Source organism: Schistocerca gregaria, chromosome 1 (assembly GCF_023897955.1).
Source record: "Schistocerca gregaria isolate iqSchGreg1 chromosome 1, iqSchGreg1.2, whole genome shotgun sequence".
Lineage (NCBI taxonomy): Eukaryota > Metazoa > Arthropoda > Insecta > Orthoptera > Acrididae > Schistocerca > Schistocerca gregaria.
The window spans coordinates 434,673,408-434,691,861 of NC_064920.1; the positions used below are offsets into that span (position 1 = coordinate 434,673,408).

At 37.8% G+C, this 18,454-nt stretch overlaps 1 protein-coding gene across 3 annotated transcripts in view; it reads left to right on the top strand.

The window, feature by feature from the left end:
* LOC126351133 (sodium- and chloride-dependent GABA transporter ine) overlaps positions 1–18,454 on the top strand; it is a 340,642-nt gene that overhangs the window by 272,064 nt on the left and 50,124 nt on the right. For all 3 annotated transcript variants that reach the window (XM_050002576.1, XM_050002579.1, XM_050002578.1), the window contains one exon: positions 6,573–6,766. In XM_050002576.1, the coding sequence (XP_049858533.1) occupies positions 6,573–6,766 (194 nt within the window). The remainder of the gene's footprint in view (positions 1–6,572; positions 6,767–18,454) is intronic.

Sequence of the window (18,454 nt, forward strand, 5' to 3'; positions counted from 1 at the left end):
AAGAACCTCTATAGGCACTTGCAGGACACATTGCTACGATATGAGCTTTTATATGTCATTCAGCACCAGAGCCACAGCATGGTGATGGAAATTTCCCCACTTGTGGAGAGTGTTTGCACGTCTTCCATGGCCCATTCAGATGAGATTCAGTGTAGTTGAACTTTCCTGAGGAGGCTGTTCACATTCAGGGGGTTTCTCCTTTAGATGAGGTAGTCTCAAGCATTGTGGAGGACAATTTGGTTGCCAGCAATGTTCCCAACCATTGAAGGTATGGAATTCATCTTCAGCAAGAAACCTGGTTGTGATCAGAGTGGGATGATGTGATGTCAACTTTTTTCATTCCATATTCCTTGAGTCACACGTGTCCTTTGTGTGGTGCTAAAGAAGAGTCACTTCAAGTAAAATATTCAAAGCTGAGAAGCAGATACATATAATCCCAAAAATCCCCTTCCTAAAATAAAATGGCCACAAGGTATTCTCTCTCAAATGTTTTTCAAGGCCCTCAACTGCTAAAAAAGTTTTACACCATCTGTGTATCAGTGGAGGCTAAGGTCAAGGGGATCAGGGAATTAAAATATGAGACTTGTGAAACTAAATAAAGATAACTTTACTGTGAGATAAAAACAAAAAAGTAATCAAATTAATGGCAGTTTATTTGGAAGTGCACATCTGAAAAAACTAAATCTTCTGCTGAATAACTTCCATTACCATTTTGCTGCATCCTGTGCATGGTTTGATCCTCCTCGGTATGCAGTGCAAAAAGTGCTCAAACCTGTCCCACTCTTCAACAGCAGTCCTTCTGAGTAGGTCTAGGCTGTGAGGAGGATTCCTTCAACAATACCCTGCAAGTTTTGACTGGTCAAAAGTGTGCTTGATTTGGTTCATGTCAGTAGATACCAGATACTGTACCATTTGGTTGATTTCTGTCTCCTGTAGAAGATATTCATGAGATGAATGCAGCATATTCCTGCATTACTGTCTTGAAGGATGAACCCATTGCCAATGTGTTAACTGTAGGGCCTGGAAGGATGTTTCTGCCCTGATGCTGCACAATTCTCGAGCAGTGAGAAGCATCGATATCCTTACACATAATACTGACAAAAAAATTACTACTCGGTTCCCTGCTGAAGCTATGAACTGCATACCTGAGGAAGCATTAATACCTGACAACCTGTACACATTTGAGTGACAGTCATCATGCATCAGACAAAGTCTACACTTGTTGGTGAAGAAAACATTGTAAAATTGATTCTGGTTCCATTACAGATATTCCATTGCCTACCTTCTTTGTAACTGTTGGATACTACTGTCTAGGTTGATACAGCCCTCCCAGTTGCCATAAGAGAAGCTAGCGTGCAATTGTGTAGCATTCTGTTCATAGTACTTGCAAGCTGTAATTTGAAAGTAGCTGTCTTCAGCTGGTTTAATGGCTATGGGTTAATACTTTATAGGTTACTTTTTTGTGTCACATGATTATAAGTGACTGAATGACATTGCTATAGTGTACACAAATTTGACAGGAAACTTCCTGTACTGACTACCCTTTGAGGTACATTTATTAAACTGAACAATGTACATAAGCCACATTGCCCTGTATTTGATTTGAGTACACTACTGAACTACCTCGAGAATGTAGTTTTACATTTACCTTGTAATGTTTCTGTTTCAAAATTAAATTGGTTCTAAATTTTAGTTGTTCATTTTCCTCTACAACATAATGAGTCACTTTGCAAATCAGAAGTTCTAAAGCAAAAAATGAAACTTTCATGATGAATAGTTATTTTGAAGAATTCAAGGTTGACATTACTTGCTGTTCATGTTTATTCACTACAGATGTACTAGTTTGCTTACTTTTTGCAAAAATCCGCATTCATTAACAAATCTTGGGTGTTTACCTTTTTAAATAAAAGTCCAAAACATATCCTGATAATTTTCTTCGTTTACTAATACCAGACTGACTGCAACTTCTAAAACTCACAAGCAACTAACTGCCAGTTCGTACTAACAACAACTGACTACTACTTCACAGCAAATAGTAACTTTGACCTAACAACAGTCCTTATGCAGTAAAGTAACAATCCATGACAACTAGTTCATTATTATAAGGGGCAGTCAAATGAAAAGAAGATTTGGGGGGGAGGGGGGGGGGGAGTAATCTGTTTATTATTTCAATAGTAATCACCATAATTGTGACTATGTTTATCCCACCGTGAGATGAGATGGTCAATGCCTTCATGAAAGAAGGTTTACGGTTGCCCACAGAACTGTGATCATATCCAGACATGCACCTCTTCATCCAAAGCAAATTTATTTCTTCAGGGTTCCAAAAATATGGAAATAGCATAGGGAAAGATCAGGATTATATGCAGAATATCTAGGGTTCCCAGACAAACTTCTGCAGCTTAGCTGAAATAATCTTGGCAACATGTGGGCAGGCGTTATCCTGCATTCTTAGGTGTTTGGACTTGACAACCACTGTGTGTTAACTGAGGCACAGTGTTCCAGAAAATCAATGAGCAGCATGCCCTTGCAGTCAAAAATAAAGGGCATCATGACTTTGCCAGTAATTGAATGACTGTCTTTTAACTACATAGCAGAAGTTATGCTGGGATGCTCTTACACATCCTCCATACAGTACTGATCTCTCCCCATGCTGTTTCTGTATTTTAGGAGCACTCGAGAAAGACATCCATGGCCATTGATTTGCTTTGGAAGAGGTGCATGCCTGGGTACAATCATGATTTCATAGGCAGTTGCAAATATTTGTCTGTGAGGGTAGTGACTGTCTTGTCTCACAGTGAGATAAATGTATTAACAGTTGTGGTTGTTACTTTTGAAATAATAAGTGTAAACAGTTCACTGGATTTTTTTTCCTTCTTTCTAATTTTCATTGACTGCCCTCCAGTACTGTTAACACTTCTGTTAAGTTATAATGAAACATTATACATTAACAAAAACTTAAATGTGATAGAAAGTTTTACAGTTTGCTGCCTCAAAAGTGAAGCTCTCGGAAGACGCCATTGGATGTTGTTGCGACTTCATACACATGCACAACATTGTCTGGTAGTAAGTGACTAGGGTTGTAATACTTCATAACAGATAGAATGGCCACCATAGTGCATTACTGTTCTTTCTGTTTTAGTATTGTTACCAGCCCTGGTGGGGTACATAAGGCATGAATAGTGTGATCATTCGGAAGGAAATTGAGATATTACATACTCATATGAGACAGTGTTATCAGCACCTCATTGTGGGTCTCCATTTGGGTGGTTGGTTGAATCATGCAATATCCAAATTTTTGTGACATGCAGATGTAAGCGCAGTCCGATGTTGGACATCTTGGGAACCTGAGGGCAGGCTTACTCTTTGTAAGGGTTGCAGTGGACCCTGTCTCACCACCACAAGAGAGGATCGCCATATTGTGCACCAAGGACTATGTAACCCCATCACATTGGTGCCTGAAACCACGATCAAATAATAGACTCCCTGCAATACTGCATCATCCTGTACCATTGTTCGGGTACTAGCAGCTGCTGTAGGTAGTTACCATCCCATACATACATTGCCATTAACATCATAACACAGAGGGATGCAATTGGAATGGTGCCTGATTGGGAAACATGGACTGCTGATGAATAACACCACATGCTATTCATCTATAAATCATGGTTCTGATGACCATTGTTGATGAGTATGTCAGTGACCTGAGTGAGATTCCATTCTTCCAGTATTATAAGGAGGCATAGAGATATTACTCCTGGCATCATGATTTTTGGGAGGGGGGGGGGGGGGGCAGCATTGGGTATGACTCTGTATCACGACTGGGGAATCCCAGTGGTGAAATGGTTCATCAAGGACATGCTGCGTGTTACCTCTCAGGTGACAGTATCATGATGCTTTTTAGCGACAGAACAGTGTTCGGCTACACATGGCACATACTGGTGGCAGACAAAAATGTGCTAATAACACAGACACTGTGTGACCACCTCTAATACGGTGTGAGAAAACTGTTGGCACTCAGAACAGCTTCCCGTCATCTCAGAATGGATAAATACAGGTTCTGTGTGGGTTCCAATGCTTTTATACAATTGTTCCTTTAAAATAGCAACAAGTTCAGGTAATAAAGATGGAGGTGGATAGTGATGATGCACCCTTCTTTCCAAGGTAGACCACAAAGGCTCAATATTATTAAGATCTGGTGACTGTGGTGGTCAAGGGAGATGCAACAACTCACCCTCATGTTCAGAAAACCAACCCTGGATGACGCGAGGTGTGTAGCCAGGGGTCCTGTAACCTTGGATCACAGCATTGCCACTGGGAAACAAACATTGTATTGTGAGACGTCACATAACCCTTGGTACTAATGCGATCTTCTAGAGTAACCATAGGGTTCATGGAATACCACAGTATGGGTGCCCAAATTGTCACAAAACCCCCCACCATGTTTCACTCTAGGAAATTAAACTGACCAAATGACTTTTTCCATTGCTCCATACTGTAGGTTTTATGGCTTTAGTACCACATTTTCCTTTTACAGGCATTTGCATCACTGATGAGTGGGTTTGGAATTATAGCTCCCCCTGAAATTCCCCATCTCTGTAGCTTCCTTCAAGTTTTCAGATGCTCATATGGTTCATGAGTATGACATTCAGCTCTACAATCACTTTTGCAACTGTAGTCCTCTTATTTTTTTTGTCACATCCCTGTTCAACCATCATCTGTCACTGTCACTTAACTGACATTTCTGACGGTTCTAGGCGCTTCAGTCTGGAACCGCGCGACCGCTACGATCACAGGTTCGAATCCTGCCTCGGGCATGGATGTGTGTGATGTCCTTAGGTTCATTAGGTTTAAGTAGTTCTAAGTTCTAGGGGACTGATGACCTCAGATGTTAAGTCCCATAGTGCTCAGAGCCATTTGAACCATTTAACTGACATTTTCATCCGGATTATGACTTAGTGGTTTTCTGGTTTCCCTGTACCACAGTATAAATCTTCGATACAGTGCCTCTTGAAACATTGAAAACATTCACCTTAGTTACAGAAGCACCCACCATATTACCATGAACAGTTTGCCCACATTCGAACAGCACACATTCGATACAGTGCCTCTCGAAACATTGAACACTTTCACACCTTGGCTACAGAAGCACCCACCATATGATCATGAACAGTTTGCCCACATTCGAATTCACTTATCTCTGACATAATGCATTCACAACTACAAAGAACACTTTTCCTGACCACAGCTGACATTCGCATCGTATTGACAATACTGCACAGGTGTTGTTCATAGTCACATATGACAGTGCGATCTGCAGGCTTGTCTAGCATCTGTATCTATGTTCCAACATATATTTTTCTTCCTGCACCCAAATTTTTGTCCAAACCTTGTATCTTTGTGAACTGTCTGTGTGATATTGTTATTCCCATAGACAGCAAGACCCCTAGAGTCTGTCCCTCTTTGAAAAAGTGTGGGCCAGCTCAGATTTTGACTCCACGCTAGCACCAGTATTCAGGATATTAAGGACCAGCTACGAAGTTGTGAGTCAGATTGCCCCAGGAGAGGATGCAGTGGCAATGACACTCTTCCCAACTCAATCAATGTGTGCATCTAGGTCAGAGCTTGTGCAATATTGTGCTGATAAGTGGGCTCATGCCAACAAGTTCTTTGCAAATTTGAGTCAGTTTTGTATTCATTTCAATAACTTCACATACCCTCTCAACCCATGAAGTTGCATTTCATTTCTTCCTTCCGTTCTGGTTACCTCATGTTTTTGTCAGATGTTGTCTTTAACACTGTTTTCTTGCAGTTTTTTTTACAACATTTTCTAAAATATTGAATATGAAATATCAGATATCTGCTAAATTTATTAGTTATTTTGATTACTACCATTTAACAGGCTTTAGTTATTACCCACTTAAATATTTACAGTTCTGACAATCGATCTCGATATTGTGCATTGTTTTTCTGTTTTATAATCTTGTTCATTTCATACAAAAACTGTATTCCATTAGTGAATTATCATTTTCCTGTACTAGAAATTATTGTTTTAACATAATGGAAATCTGTGTGTACAAAATTACAAATTAACATAATTTTGCAAATGAAACCGTATAACCTGTTATTTACAGGACATTCAATTATTCCAAATAGTGTTACATAATGAATAACAAATGCAAAGGAATAAACATAAATATACTTTAGTAAAAGACACAACCTTTTGTGAATTACTCAGTACATTCTATCATCTATTCCTATTCAAAATCTAAAGCTGTTAAATTACAATCTTGATTACACAGGTGTAAGTGGGTTGATTACCCATAATCAAAATGGTATTGACAGGGACATGTATGATTAAAAACCAATTCATGATTAAAAAACAATTAGCTATGCAAGTAGAGTATATTACACATCTCCCAGTACTGTTTAACATAAAAAATAAAAACCTTCAACCTGAGCATGAGTAATAAACGTATTCTAAAAATTTAGAACTTCAGAACAGAATATTTGTAGTTACTTCATTTAATAGCAAAATTTCAATTTCATTTACATGGTGTTGTTTTTTCTAGGCCTTCTGATGATGAGGCATCAGTTTCGACTACAAGCAGTAGCAGCTATTTTGACCCTAGTAGAGAATACCTTCACATCCCAAGAAGGCAGCATTGGTCTAATAAGGCACAGTTTGTGTTGGCCTGCATTGGGTACTCTGTGGGGCTTGGAAATGTCTGGAGGTTTCCATATCTCTGCTACAAGAGTGGAGGAGGTAGGTGAACATTATATTGTGTTTTTAGAGTATATATACCCAGTACGGTATCCAGCATGAGATGTATTTTACATTTGATGTCAATCACGAATCCACTCTGGAAGGAATAGTACACTTGTAAATGCCACATAAAGATAGATCATAGGATTAACACAACTTTTTTGGAATGAATACCAATTTCTCAGTATTCTATCAATGCATACTAGCAGTTGTACATACATAATTGTCCTATTTCCACATCACATATACTACTATATAAAGTCATGTAATTGTTTAAGATAGTTACCAAAAATCTCAAATAGTACTTGACCGATTTATCTCACATATTTACCAGACACTCTAGTAAACATTTGGGCGAACATACGATAAACACATTTGGCCATATGTGGGCTATATATATATTTAATGTATATAATATACAAATAAATATACTAGGGAATTTCTTAATCAATTTACTTAACAGTTTTACACAATGCTCTAATAACATGCAGTTTCATTTTCTTTCTCTTAGTAAATTTTGACTATGATAGCAGTGCATGTAAACCACTAGACAAACTGTTTCACTAGTAAACATTGTTTCTCCTTACATGTGAATTGAACAAAAATTATATACACAACAATGTGCTGTTTTGTGTTCTTCCTCACATTCAGTTTTATTGGCTTCTGATTAGAATACTACTGTGGAATCTGAATCATCCAAAACTTTGCTATCTTGGCTGTTTGCAGATTAAAAATGGTGAAATACTGTCATTTAAGCTACTACCTTCACAGACGCAGCAGCTGGAGAGGTCTCCATAGCTAGTATACCATTGATCGCAAACAATAAACCTATTCATTTTAAGGAAGTTTAATTCCCAGTTGAGGTTCCATTTGCAATAACAAGGTCAAGGAGGGAAAACGGGTTGAGGGGCTGAGGAAATGGATAGAGAGATGGGGAGGAAATTTACATGGGGGGGGGGGGGGGGAGATGATGGACAGAAAGGGAGGAGAGGAGTAGTAGATGGACAGAGAGGGGGGAAGGAGGAGGTTATGACGTATAAGCAATTTCCATACATATTTAGCAATCGAAAAGGATTGCTGGGTTCACTAGTCATACTATAAAAACAAGGTGTTTCCAGTCATGACTGGCTAAATTGAAACATACTACACTATCTTATGAAAAGCTTCTAAGCTTCCAAAGTGACTTGTGTATAGTATCTTAAATCTCTCTTTTACTTAGTTGCTAATTCTCTAGTACACCAATGCACGTCATCTTCAAAATCATGTATGATATTGGAAGTATTTTTTCAAGTTAATCATGATCATTGGCATGCCTTATGTTAGACTAGTGAAGGAGTGTTAATAAACTCAAAACAAGCTTAACAAAATGAATGAATGTAGTGTATATTATAGTGCACAGAAAACAGCAGTCTTAAATAACAATAAGAGAAACAAGACTAAGATTACTGAGTGAAGTGTTGCAGTGATTAGCACACTGGACTCACATTCAGATGGCAGACGGTTCAAACTTGCGTCCTGATCAATGTGTTCTGTGATTTCTCTAAATTGCTTCAGGCAAATGCCTGGATGGTTCCTTTGAAGGGGCAAGGTTGACTTCCTTCCCCATTCTTCCCTAATTCGATGTGACTGATGACATCGCTGTTTAGTCCCCTCCCCCCAATCAGTCAAGCAAGAAAAGGATTACTCCAGGAATAAAAACTTCATCTTAAAACAGGAGAATATTCCATTAGTTGTAAAAACAAAATAATTACTCCCTTCAATTACTCAAATAATATAAAAGTTACCTATGAAACCAAAGGACAATGGAAAGACAAGCTAAAAGGATGTACAGTGGTGAGTGCATTGACAGATCCAACAGCAAAGTGAAATCAATGTGGTATATTGTAAAATGGGAAAGAGGGGGGAAAGCAACACACACAAATATAGAAATAAACACAACAATGAGATGACTAATCCTGATGCTTTGGTGACCACTTTCAAGAAATTATTTGCAAGCTTAGCTGAAGAAGGGATAAAAAAATAATCCAAAAATAAAATATTAACCAGTAAACCAGAAAATACAAGCATTCACAATCACTGTTCATTAGCACAACTACCAAAGGTTAGGATGTGAGAAATTTTTTAAAAAATTGTATGCAGTTGTCATTGATGGTCAGGACCTGCCATCAAGAAATGTGTGCATACTATTGCTTGAACTGCTAATTCATCTCTGTGACTGGTCTTTCCGGGCAGGAACTTTGCACAAGTACTGAAAATTTCAAAAGTTATTCCCATTTTCAAACAAGTTGAAAAAAGACATGAACAATTATCAGGCTATGACAATTTCAGCCTGCTTCTATAAAGTATTTGAAAAAATTGCACACAAAAAGCTGATGGATTTCACTGACAAAATAGGCATCACTGAGTATATCTCAATATGGGTTTATGTCCTCACAAATGGCAGTGTATGACTACTTAATACAATACTAGATCTTTCAGATGCAAAACAGCTCATTACAGGCATATTTCTAAATCTGTCAAAGGCTTTTGACACAGTGGAGTTTAAAATACTGTTGATAAAAACTGAACAGTGTGGTATTAGACAATTGGCAAACAAATGAATTACATCATTCCTAAGCAATCACTTGCAGGAACTCAGTATGATGCACATGGATAAGCAACTCAGTTCAGTAACTGAAATTCCATTTGGAAGTAAAACAGTCAAGAAAGGTTTTTTTTAGGGTTCAGTACTGGAACCTCTGCTACTCCTCCTGTACGTCAATGAACTAAGAATGTAGATGTAGATTAGATTAGATTAGATTAGATTAGATTAATACTTGTTCCATAGATCATGAATACGACACTTCATAATGATGTGGAACGTGTCAGGTTAATAAAAGATGTCTGTACAAGAAATTACATTACACAAAATATTGCATGACACTAATGATTAAGTTTTTTTTTTTTTTATACTTACTTTATATCTAAAAATTCAGCCAATGAGTAGAAGGAGTTGTCATCTAGAAATTCTTTTAATTTATTTTTAAATGTTAGTTGGCTATCTGTCAGGCTTTTGATGCTGTTTGGTAGGTGCCCAAAGACTTTTGTGGCAGCATAATTTACCCCTTTCTGTGCCAAAGTCAGATTTAACCCTGCATAGTGAAGATCATCCTTTCTCCTGGTGTTATAGGTATGCACACTGCTATTACTTTTGAATTGGGTTGGATTATTATCAACAAATTTCATAAGGGAATATATATACTGTGAGGTTACTGTGAGGATCCCTAGATCCTTAAATAGATGTCTGCAGGATGACCGTGGGTGGGCTCCAGCAATTATTCTGATTACACGTTTTTGTGCAATGAATACTTTTCTACTCAACGATGAATTACCCCAGAATATGATGCCATACGAAAGCAGTGAATGAAAGTAGGCATAGTAAGCTAATTTACTGAGATTCTTATCACCAAAATTTGCAATAACCCTAATAGCATACGTAGCTGAACTCAGACGTTTCAGCAGACCATCAATGTGTTGCTTCCAGTTTAACCTCTCATCAATGGACACACCTAAAAATTTTGAAAATTCTACCTTAGCTACAGACTTCTGTTCAAATTCTATATTTATTACTGGAGTTGTGCCATTTACTGTACGGAACTGTATATACTGTGTTTTATCAAAATTTAAAGAGAGTCCGTTTGCTGAGAACCACTTAATAATTTTGTGAAAAACATCATTTACAATTACATCACTTAGTTCTTGGTTTTTGGATGTTATTACTATACTTGTATCATCAGCAAAAAGAACTAACTTTGCATCTTCATCAATGTGGAATGGTAAGTCATTAATGTATATCAAGAACAGTAAAGGACCTAAGACCGAACCCTGTGGGACCCCGTGCTTGATAGCACCCCAGTTTGAGGAATCAGCTGTTTTAACATTACACGAACCACTTATTTCAACTTTCTGCATTCTTCCAGTTAAGTATGAATTAAACCATTTGTGCACTGCCCCACTCAAACCATAATGATTTAGCTTATCTAAAAGAATTCCATGATTTACACAATCAAAGGCCTTTGAGAGATCACAAAAAATACCAATGGGTGATGTCCGGTTATTCATAGCATTTAATATTTGATCAGTGAAAGCATATATAGCATTTTCTGTTGAAAAGCCTTTCTGAAAACCAAACTGACATTTTGTTAGTACTTTATTTTTACAAATATGGGAGGCTACTCTTGAATACATTACTTTCTCAAAAATTTTTGATAGAGCTGTCAGAAGAGAGATTGGGCGGTAGTTGTTGACATCCGACATATCCCCCTTTTTATGCAATGGTTTTACAATGGCATATTTCAGTCTATCAGGGAAAACACCCTGCTCCAAAGAGCTATTACATACGTGGCTGAGAATTCTACTTATCTGTGGGGAACAAGCTTTAAGTACTTTGCTGGAAATGCCATCAATTCCGTAAGAGCTTTTACTTTTCAGTGAGTTTATTATTTTACTGATTTCAGAGGGAGAGGTTGGTGGAATTACAGCTGTTTCAAACTGTGCAGGTATGGCCTCTTCTATTAATAGCCTTGCCTCTTCTAGTGAAGATCTAGATCCTATTTTCTCCACAACATTTAAAAAATGATTATTCAAAATATTTTCAATTTCTGATTGTTTGTTAGTGCACTTGTCATTCAATTTTATTGCACTAAAGTCTTCCTGTGCTCTTGGTTGCCCTGTTTCCCTTTCAATAATATTCCAAATTGCTTTAATTTTATTATCAGAGTTACTGATCTCAGACATGATACACATGCTTCTGGACTTTTTAATAACTTTTCTTAGTACCGCACAATAGTTTTTATAATATTGAACAATTTCGGGGTCAGTACTCCATCTTGCTGTTAGATACAGTTCTCTTTTACGGTTGCAAGATATTCTTATTCCTTTAGTTAGCCAAGGTTTTTTATATGTTTTCTTGGAATTATGTTTAACTATTTTCTTGGGAAAACAATTTTCAAATACCCTTAAAAATGTATTGTGAAATAAGTTATATTTAAAGTTTGCATCGGGTTCCTTATACACTTCATCCCAGTCTAGCTGCTGTAGGCTTTCCCTAAAGTTTGCAATATTTATATTGTTAATTGAACGCACTGCTTTGAAAGTCTGATTTATTATACTGCATGGAGCTATGTCATGTACTGTAACAAGCTGTGCACTATGATCTGAAAGACCATTCTCAACAGGATAAGCATTTATGTCCCTAAACTTATCTTGGTCTATAAAAAAGTTATCTATCAATGTACTGCTGTTCTTTGTTATCCGAGTAGGAAAATCAATGACGGAGCTCAAATTGAAAGAACTGAGTAATACTAAAAGGTCATTCTTCCTATTACACTCTTTCAGGGAATCAACATTGAAATCCCCACAAATGATAATTTGCTTCCCCCTGTCTGACAGATAGCACAACAAAGCATCCAAGTTTTCCAGAAATAGCTGGAAATTCCCTGAGGGGGACCTATACACTGTTACAATTATGAAAGTGCCATCCTTTAGTTTAAGTTCAGTGGCACATGCTTCCATATGTTGCTCTACACAAAATTTTTTAGTTTCTAAATTTTTTGCACTGTGGAAGCTTTTGACATATATGGCAACTCCTCCTCTCATCATATTATCTCTACTTACATGTGCAGCTAATTTGTACCCATTGATGCTAACCTTTTGCATATCAGTGACAATGTGATGCTCAGACAGGCATAGTATATCTATTACATTCTTGGTTTCTATATCTTCTAAACAAAGCAGAAGCTCATCAATTTTATTCTTCAAGCCCCCAATATTTTGATGAAATATACTAACAGTATTTTTCACTTTACTTTTGTGAGTATCTTGAACTTTTTTAACATCTTTAGTACTTTTATTCTTCAATCCCCCAATATTTTGATGAAATATACTAACATTATTTTTCACTTTACTTTTGTGAGTATCTTGAACTTTTTTAACATCTTTAGTACTTGCCTGGCTGAGTTTCCCACTGGACACTGATCTTACACTAAAAAAGAGTTTCCACCATGAGATGTAGTTCCTCCCCCCTTTAAATTTCCTGCTATCAGCCCAGCCAGTTTACCCTTCCCTTTCCTGTTGAGGTGTAGGCCATGTCTAGTATAGTCCCACCTACAGAGTGAATCAACAGGAACCACACCAATGTGTGACCCTGCACCAGATCCAAGTAGCCGTTCCAACTCCAAATTAACTCTCCTGACAGAAGAGGTCAAATGAGGTCGGTCGTGGCGCTCCAGAACCGACACAAACCCAACACTGGTATGATTCGATGCCGATGCAATCTTTGCCAGGTCACACTTTATGCTGTACCCCGGATCTCTGTCAATACTGTTGCCCGGCCCACCCACAATAACCACGGTGTCTTCCTTAGTAAAACCTTTACATAGTGAACCTAAATCCTCTGTAACCTGCCCAAGTTCAGCACTAGGTTTGAAAAAACTTGTGACCTGGTAATCCAACCCTAATTCATGCTGCAGAAGTTGGCCCACACCCCTAGCATGCGAACTACCTAGCAACAAGACTTTCTTTCTCTTTGCAGACTTCCCTACATTCTTAATCAATTTGCTGCTGAAAGCTTGTTGAGCCCTGTGTACATCTACTTCTGTGAGAGGCTCATCAGTTTCTGACTGAGGCAACAGGTCAAACCTATTTTGTACATTAATAACAAAGCGGTCAGAAGAATTTCTTGGCCTGTTCCTCATGCCTGTTGCCACTTCCCACCCCTGTTTACCCTTCTCCCCCCTTAACCTGCCCAGTTCTCGCCTAGCCTCATCTAACTCAGCCTGAAGGGCAGCAATTTTCCCCTCCTGTTCCACAATCTTCCTATCTCTACTGCATAGCCTACAGAACCACTGATGAGTCTCGCTCATTTTCCCAATTCCCACGCCACTACAGTCGCTCCAATGAAAAAAGTTACTACATCCATCACACCAGACCCCGGAGCTAACGATCCTACGGCACGTCAGGCACTTTACACTCATGGTACAAATCTATTTTAGTGACAGAAAGACAATTAAGTTACCGGAAAACAATGAAAATGCGTGTACGAAAAATTAGGCCTACTCGCGACTATGTAAACAGTGGTTCAGAAGTTTTTTACTGGAAATTACTTAAGAGATGACGATACGCTACAGATATAAAGGGGCAGCAAACGTATTTAGCACACTAAACTATCAGTAAATGCACTTAAGATTGCGGTATGAAGTTTAATCTGAAAACTCAAAAGTTCGGCCTGGCCGCGATATGTAAACAAAATGAACTTTACGTGTTCAGACAACTTTACGTGTTCAGACAACTGTCATCATTGAAGATAACTGTACTCTTCAAAGAGGACAACACAACAGCAGTGGTACAGAAAGCTGTGAACAGGGCTACTGAACAAATCAACAACTGACTACCAACACTAAACAGACTGTTTCTGTGAGCTTCCACACCACACACAACTCAAATCCTGACAATCACTTGTTACAGTTAATAAGCCGCCAACAGAACCAAACACTTAATTTGAATTCCTTGGTCTGTGGTTTAATGGAATAAACATATTTATCAGATAAATGCTAAAATACGTACTGGCTACAATGCCCTGAGTGAGCTGCAAGCATGTACAAAGGGGATTCAGAAAGGAAGTTACACATGTCCTCCCTCACTAAGATCATTGTACAATAACAGTGGGGCACTGTCAGAAGTTCAGAGTTTTCTGCAGTAGATATAAAAGGCTATCACAGTGTGGAAGTGAAATTGAATGACAACATACAACAAAGTTGAGCTGCAATTCTTATGCACAAAATGTGTAAATTGTATGCAAATTCTGCTTGTTTGTGGACTATATGCAATTTCACATCCATCCTTAATAAATTGTGTCAACAACTTGACCAAGGTTGCACAAGTGTGGGTAATGCTGATCAGGACGTCTAGATTGTGGACCATGCTATTTCCATCTGTTTGGCAAGCGAAAAGAACCTTGGGGAGGGGGAAGAGATTTTTGCAATGATTAAGACATTCACTCAGCAGTTCTTGAATGACTACATCACCAGGGGGTGGTAGAAGTCCCTTATATTAGTCAGAAAACAGTAAAAAATGCATACATACTGGCTCACCTATGGTATGGTATGGTGTGGTATTCTGGAGTAATTTTCCAGCTGTCCTTATCAAATCCAGAAAGAGCCATGAGGATCATTAATGGCAACAAATCTAGAAAATAATCCAACCAATTTTTAGAAAGCTAGAGGTACTAACACAGTCTTGAGTATATATTCTCAAGAGTGTAAAATTCAGGCCAAATGCAAGACAAAGAACAGCAATGAAATACAAACATTACACTAGAGTAAACTGAAACCTGCATGTGTTACATGCTAATACACAACTTTGTCAAAATGTACACATGGTACTTAAACTTCCCAAAAATATAAGGTCTGTTGAAAATAATTTACAATTTTGTTAAGCCAGGAAGTCTTACTTGATGTGTCCCTGTTTTCACCCCATAAAAGAACCTGGTTGTGACTAAGAGCAACACGTGAACTTGCAATGCACTCCAAACAACATTCTACCGAATATAAATACCAACACATTTTGTCCTACATCTGCAACATGTTGTGTAATATCAGATTACGTGAGCCACACAAACAAACAAATAAATAAATAAAGAAGACAGTTGAACTTGACAGGCAGCCTACCTCTCAGATGCTGATGAAATGTAGCTGCATAACTCACTGCAGTATGATTAAATATTATTTGGTGCAAAATGTTCTCATAAATAGATCATAAGAATGAAGCATTTTATCATGGCTGTATATTAGAAAAATATTCACATTTTATGGAACTTGTGCCACATTGTATGTGTGATGAAATTCTCAAAAATAGTCAGTCGTGTAACCATTTTGTGACTAATATTAATAGCTGAATACATAATGCTGAATTTACACTGCCACAGTATGATGTGATGCCAAGCAGAATGATGATGCAGGAATAAAAGCTTACATCACCTGACAATGGGAGAACAAGTTTTAACAACAAAAGAGCTTGATGACTGTTTTGACAGCAGGCTGAGCTGAGTGATATCAAGTAGTGCTGTGCAATGACAGTGATGTGATTGCAAGTGAGTTTGTTTTTCATGTATTAGTTTTTCATGTGTTAGTTACAAGTAATATCTTGCAATGGATGTCAGTAATACATGAATACCCTGTGTTGTGGGGACTAGCCAACAAACACTTCCACAACAAGGATGTGATACCTCAAGCTAGATATGCTGTAGTTGAAGACTGTGGAGCAGATGGTAACTACAAAAAAGTAAAATAAACAAGTGTAAAAATACTATAGATAACTAACACAAAAAGCTTAGTATATTATCTACAAATTTTATCTTTTTGCTAATGAAATGATGACAATAACAGGTACAGTATAGTTCATGAGATAAATTTTTCGTTAATGACTGTTGATACAGTTTTTGAATGGCTTCCTGACATTCATCGCACTTCTGAAAGCACTATTGGTTTGCTGTATCATTTTTGAAAGCATGCCACCAAAGCATTGTTTTCAAATGTGTCCTGGTCAACACTCCACTGAAGAGATGTCAGGAACATCTGTATTGATTGTCACATTGTACAACATGCATGTGCTCTGAATAATAATGTCTGTGTGTTCATGAAAGTTTCTATTTCCTTTTGGAGAAAACTCAAATTGCTGGCCACAACAGTGAATGTCCATTACATCACTGTTCCAGTCCTTGATAACCTCTGTTTAAATGATCTTCCTTCCTGCCTCCCTCCAGAAACAGTAACATTAAATTACCCGAGAGGGGAAAGGCTTCATCTCCAATCAACACAAATGGGGGCTTCTACCGAAATACCAGGTATTCCTTCGGGGGGGGGGGGGGGGGGGATAGTTTTGAGGCATGTTCAAAATATTATTGTAAAAGTCATTTGCCCTAAATGTCCTGCCATCTGATTGCTTTCCAACCACTGTACAAGTATTGTGCAGTAGTTTGAAAATATAGTATAGTAGGAGTAGGCATTTCAAATTTCCCATATTGTGCCACTCACTCATACAAAGATTGTGTGACTGTAGTCAGATGCATCTAAAATGACTGAAAGAGCACAGAGAGATATCCCATCTGACGAATATCTGAAAAAGAATTAAATGAACAGTATTGTACAATGTGAAGGATGTTTGAAGGAGTTCCAATTAATGTGCAAAAGGAAAAAAATATTCATGCATAAGGGTGTCCTAAGAAGAATGGGCAATATTCAGTGATATGGCAGGAAGGATCATTTGAAGCAAAATGCTTCATATGAACATACATCCTATTTCAAATGATTTCAGTGATAAAACACATTTAATGTATGTTTTATTTCATGCTGGTAGTGCACATGTGTGTTGCCCAACCAACCTCTTTGATGTTTTATTCTAGTCCAGCCTACCTCATTGCCTTCAGATGCTTTTCTCAGGATGTCTTTCTGCCATAAAACTAGACCATTGAAAATGCAATTGTCCATGGTGTGTTGTGACTGAGGTGTTGCAAGGAATTAATAGCATATCAGAGAGAAGAACTGTGTTTGTGTATGCACTGGCTAAAATGCCACACATCTACACTAATGAAGAATATGCAGATTTTGTGTATGTTTATGGTAGCACTCCTGCTGCACTCCTCCTGCTAGTCATATCATGGGCACTGCTGCTCTGATAGGGAACCTGCAGAGGCACTCAGATAACAAAAACATCTTCACATCTTCTCCCAAGAGTGCACAAATGCACTGAATTTCATGGTGGGATATTTGAACATTTGTTGTGCACTATACAACAGCTGTAGTGTGGTGCATGTGATAATGCCTAGAGGTGAATGTATTAAAAAATATGAATTTTTCATTTGATATTTTGTAAAACACATGTTGTAATGTTTACTAACTGTTGCACATTTGTGAATCTGACCAGAAGACTCTGCACCGAAATATAGTGGCAGGAAGTTACTGATATCCGGCAGTTATTCCGTGTTTTTATGGAACAATCAGTATGCCGGAAAAGCTTTAAACATCACATCAAGACTACCACTGTTCATTAGAAGCCAGCTCTTCAAGGCTGTCCAGAATATTCAGAGGACAACATTTCAGTGTCTCCATCCTCCCTTTTGTCACGCCCAGACTACCTTAAGAGACAAAGAAAAAGTACAAATACAGAGTTTCTGAAAACAGAAAAACAAAATCTGAATTATTGAGCAACAAGTGTGAACTAGACACAATATGACAGTTAACACTTAACACTGAGTTTGCAGCCCATCATGTGGACACTATCACCCAAAACTCAGTTAAGACCTAGAAATAAAATGCAGCATATTCTATTGGAAGAATTGAGCCATCTTCAACCTCTTCCAATTTACATTCTTTTGTGTCTTTTTATGGATCTGAAAATCGTCAAGCTGAAAGCATTATCTCAAACTTCCAAGCTTACAGATACTATGATAATTTCAATAAACTATCATGAACATTATTATGACTCCCTCTCAGCTATGTTCTAAATTGTAAATTTTGGTGAACATGACACAAATTGTAAATTGCTGATAGTAAAAAATGTTTTGTAAAATTTGTAATATGTACTTCACTGATGGTGACAATAAGTTTCTCTGAAGCAGTAATAGCCTCTCTGAAATTTGATTCTGTAATCTAC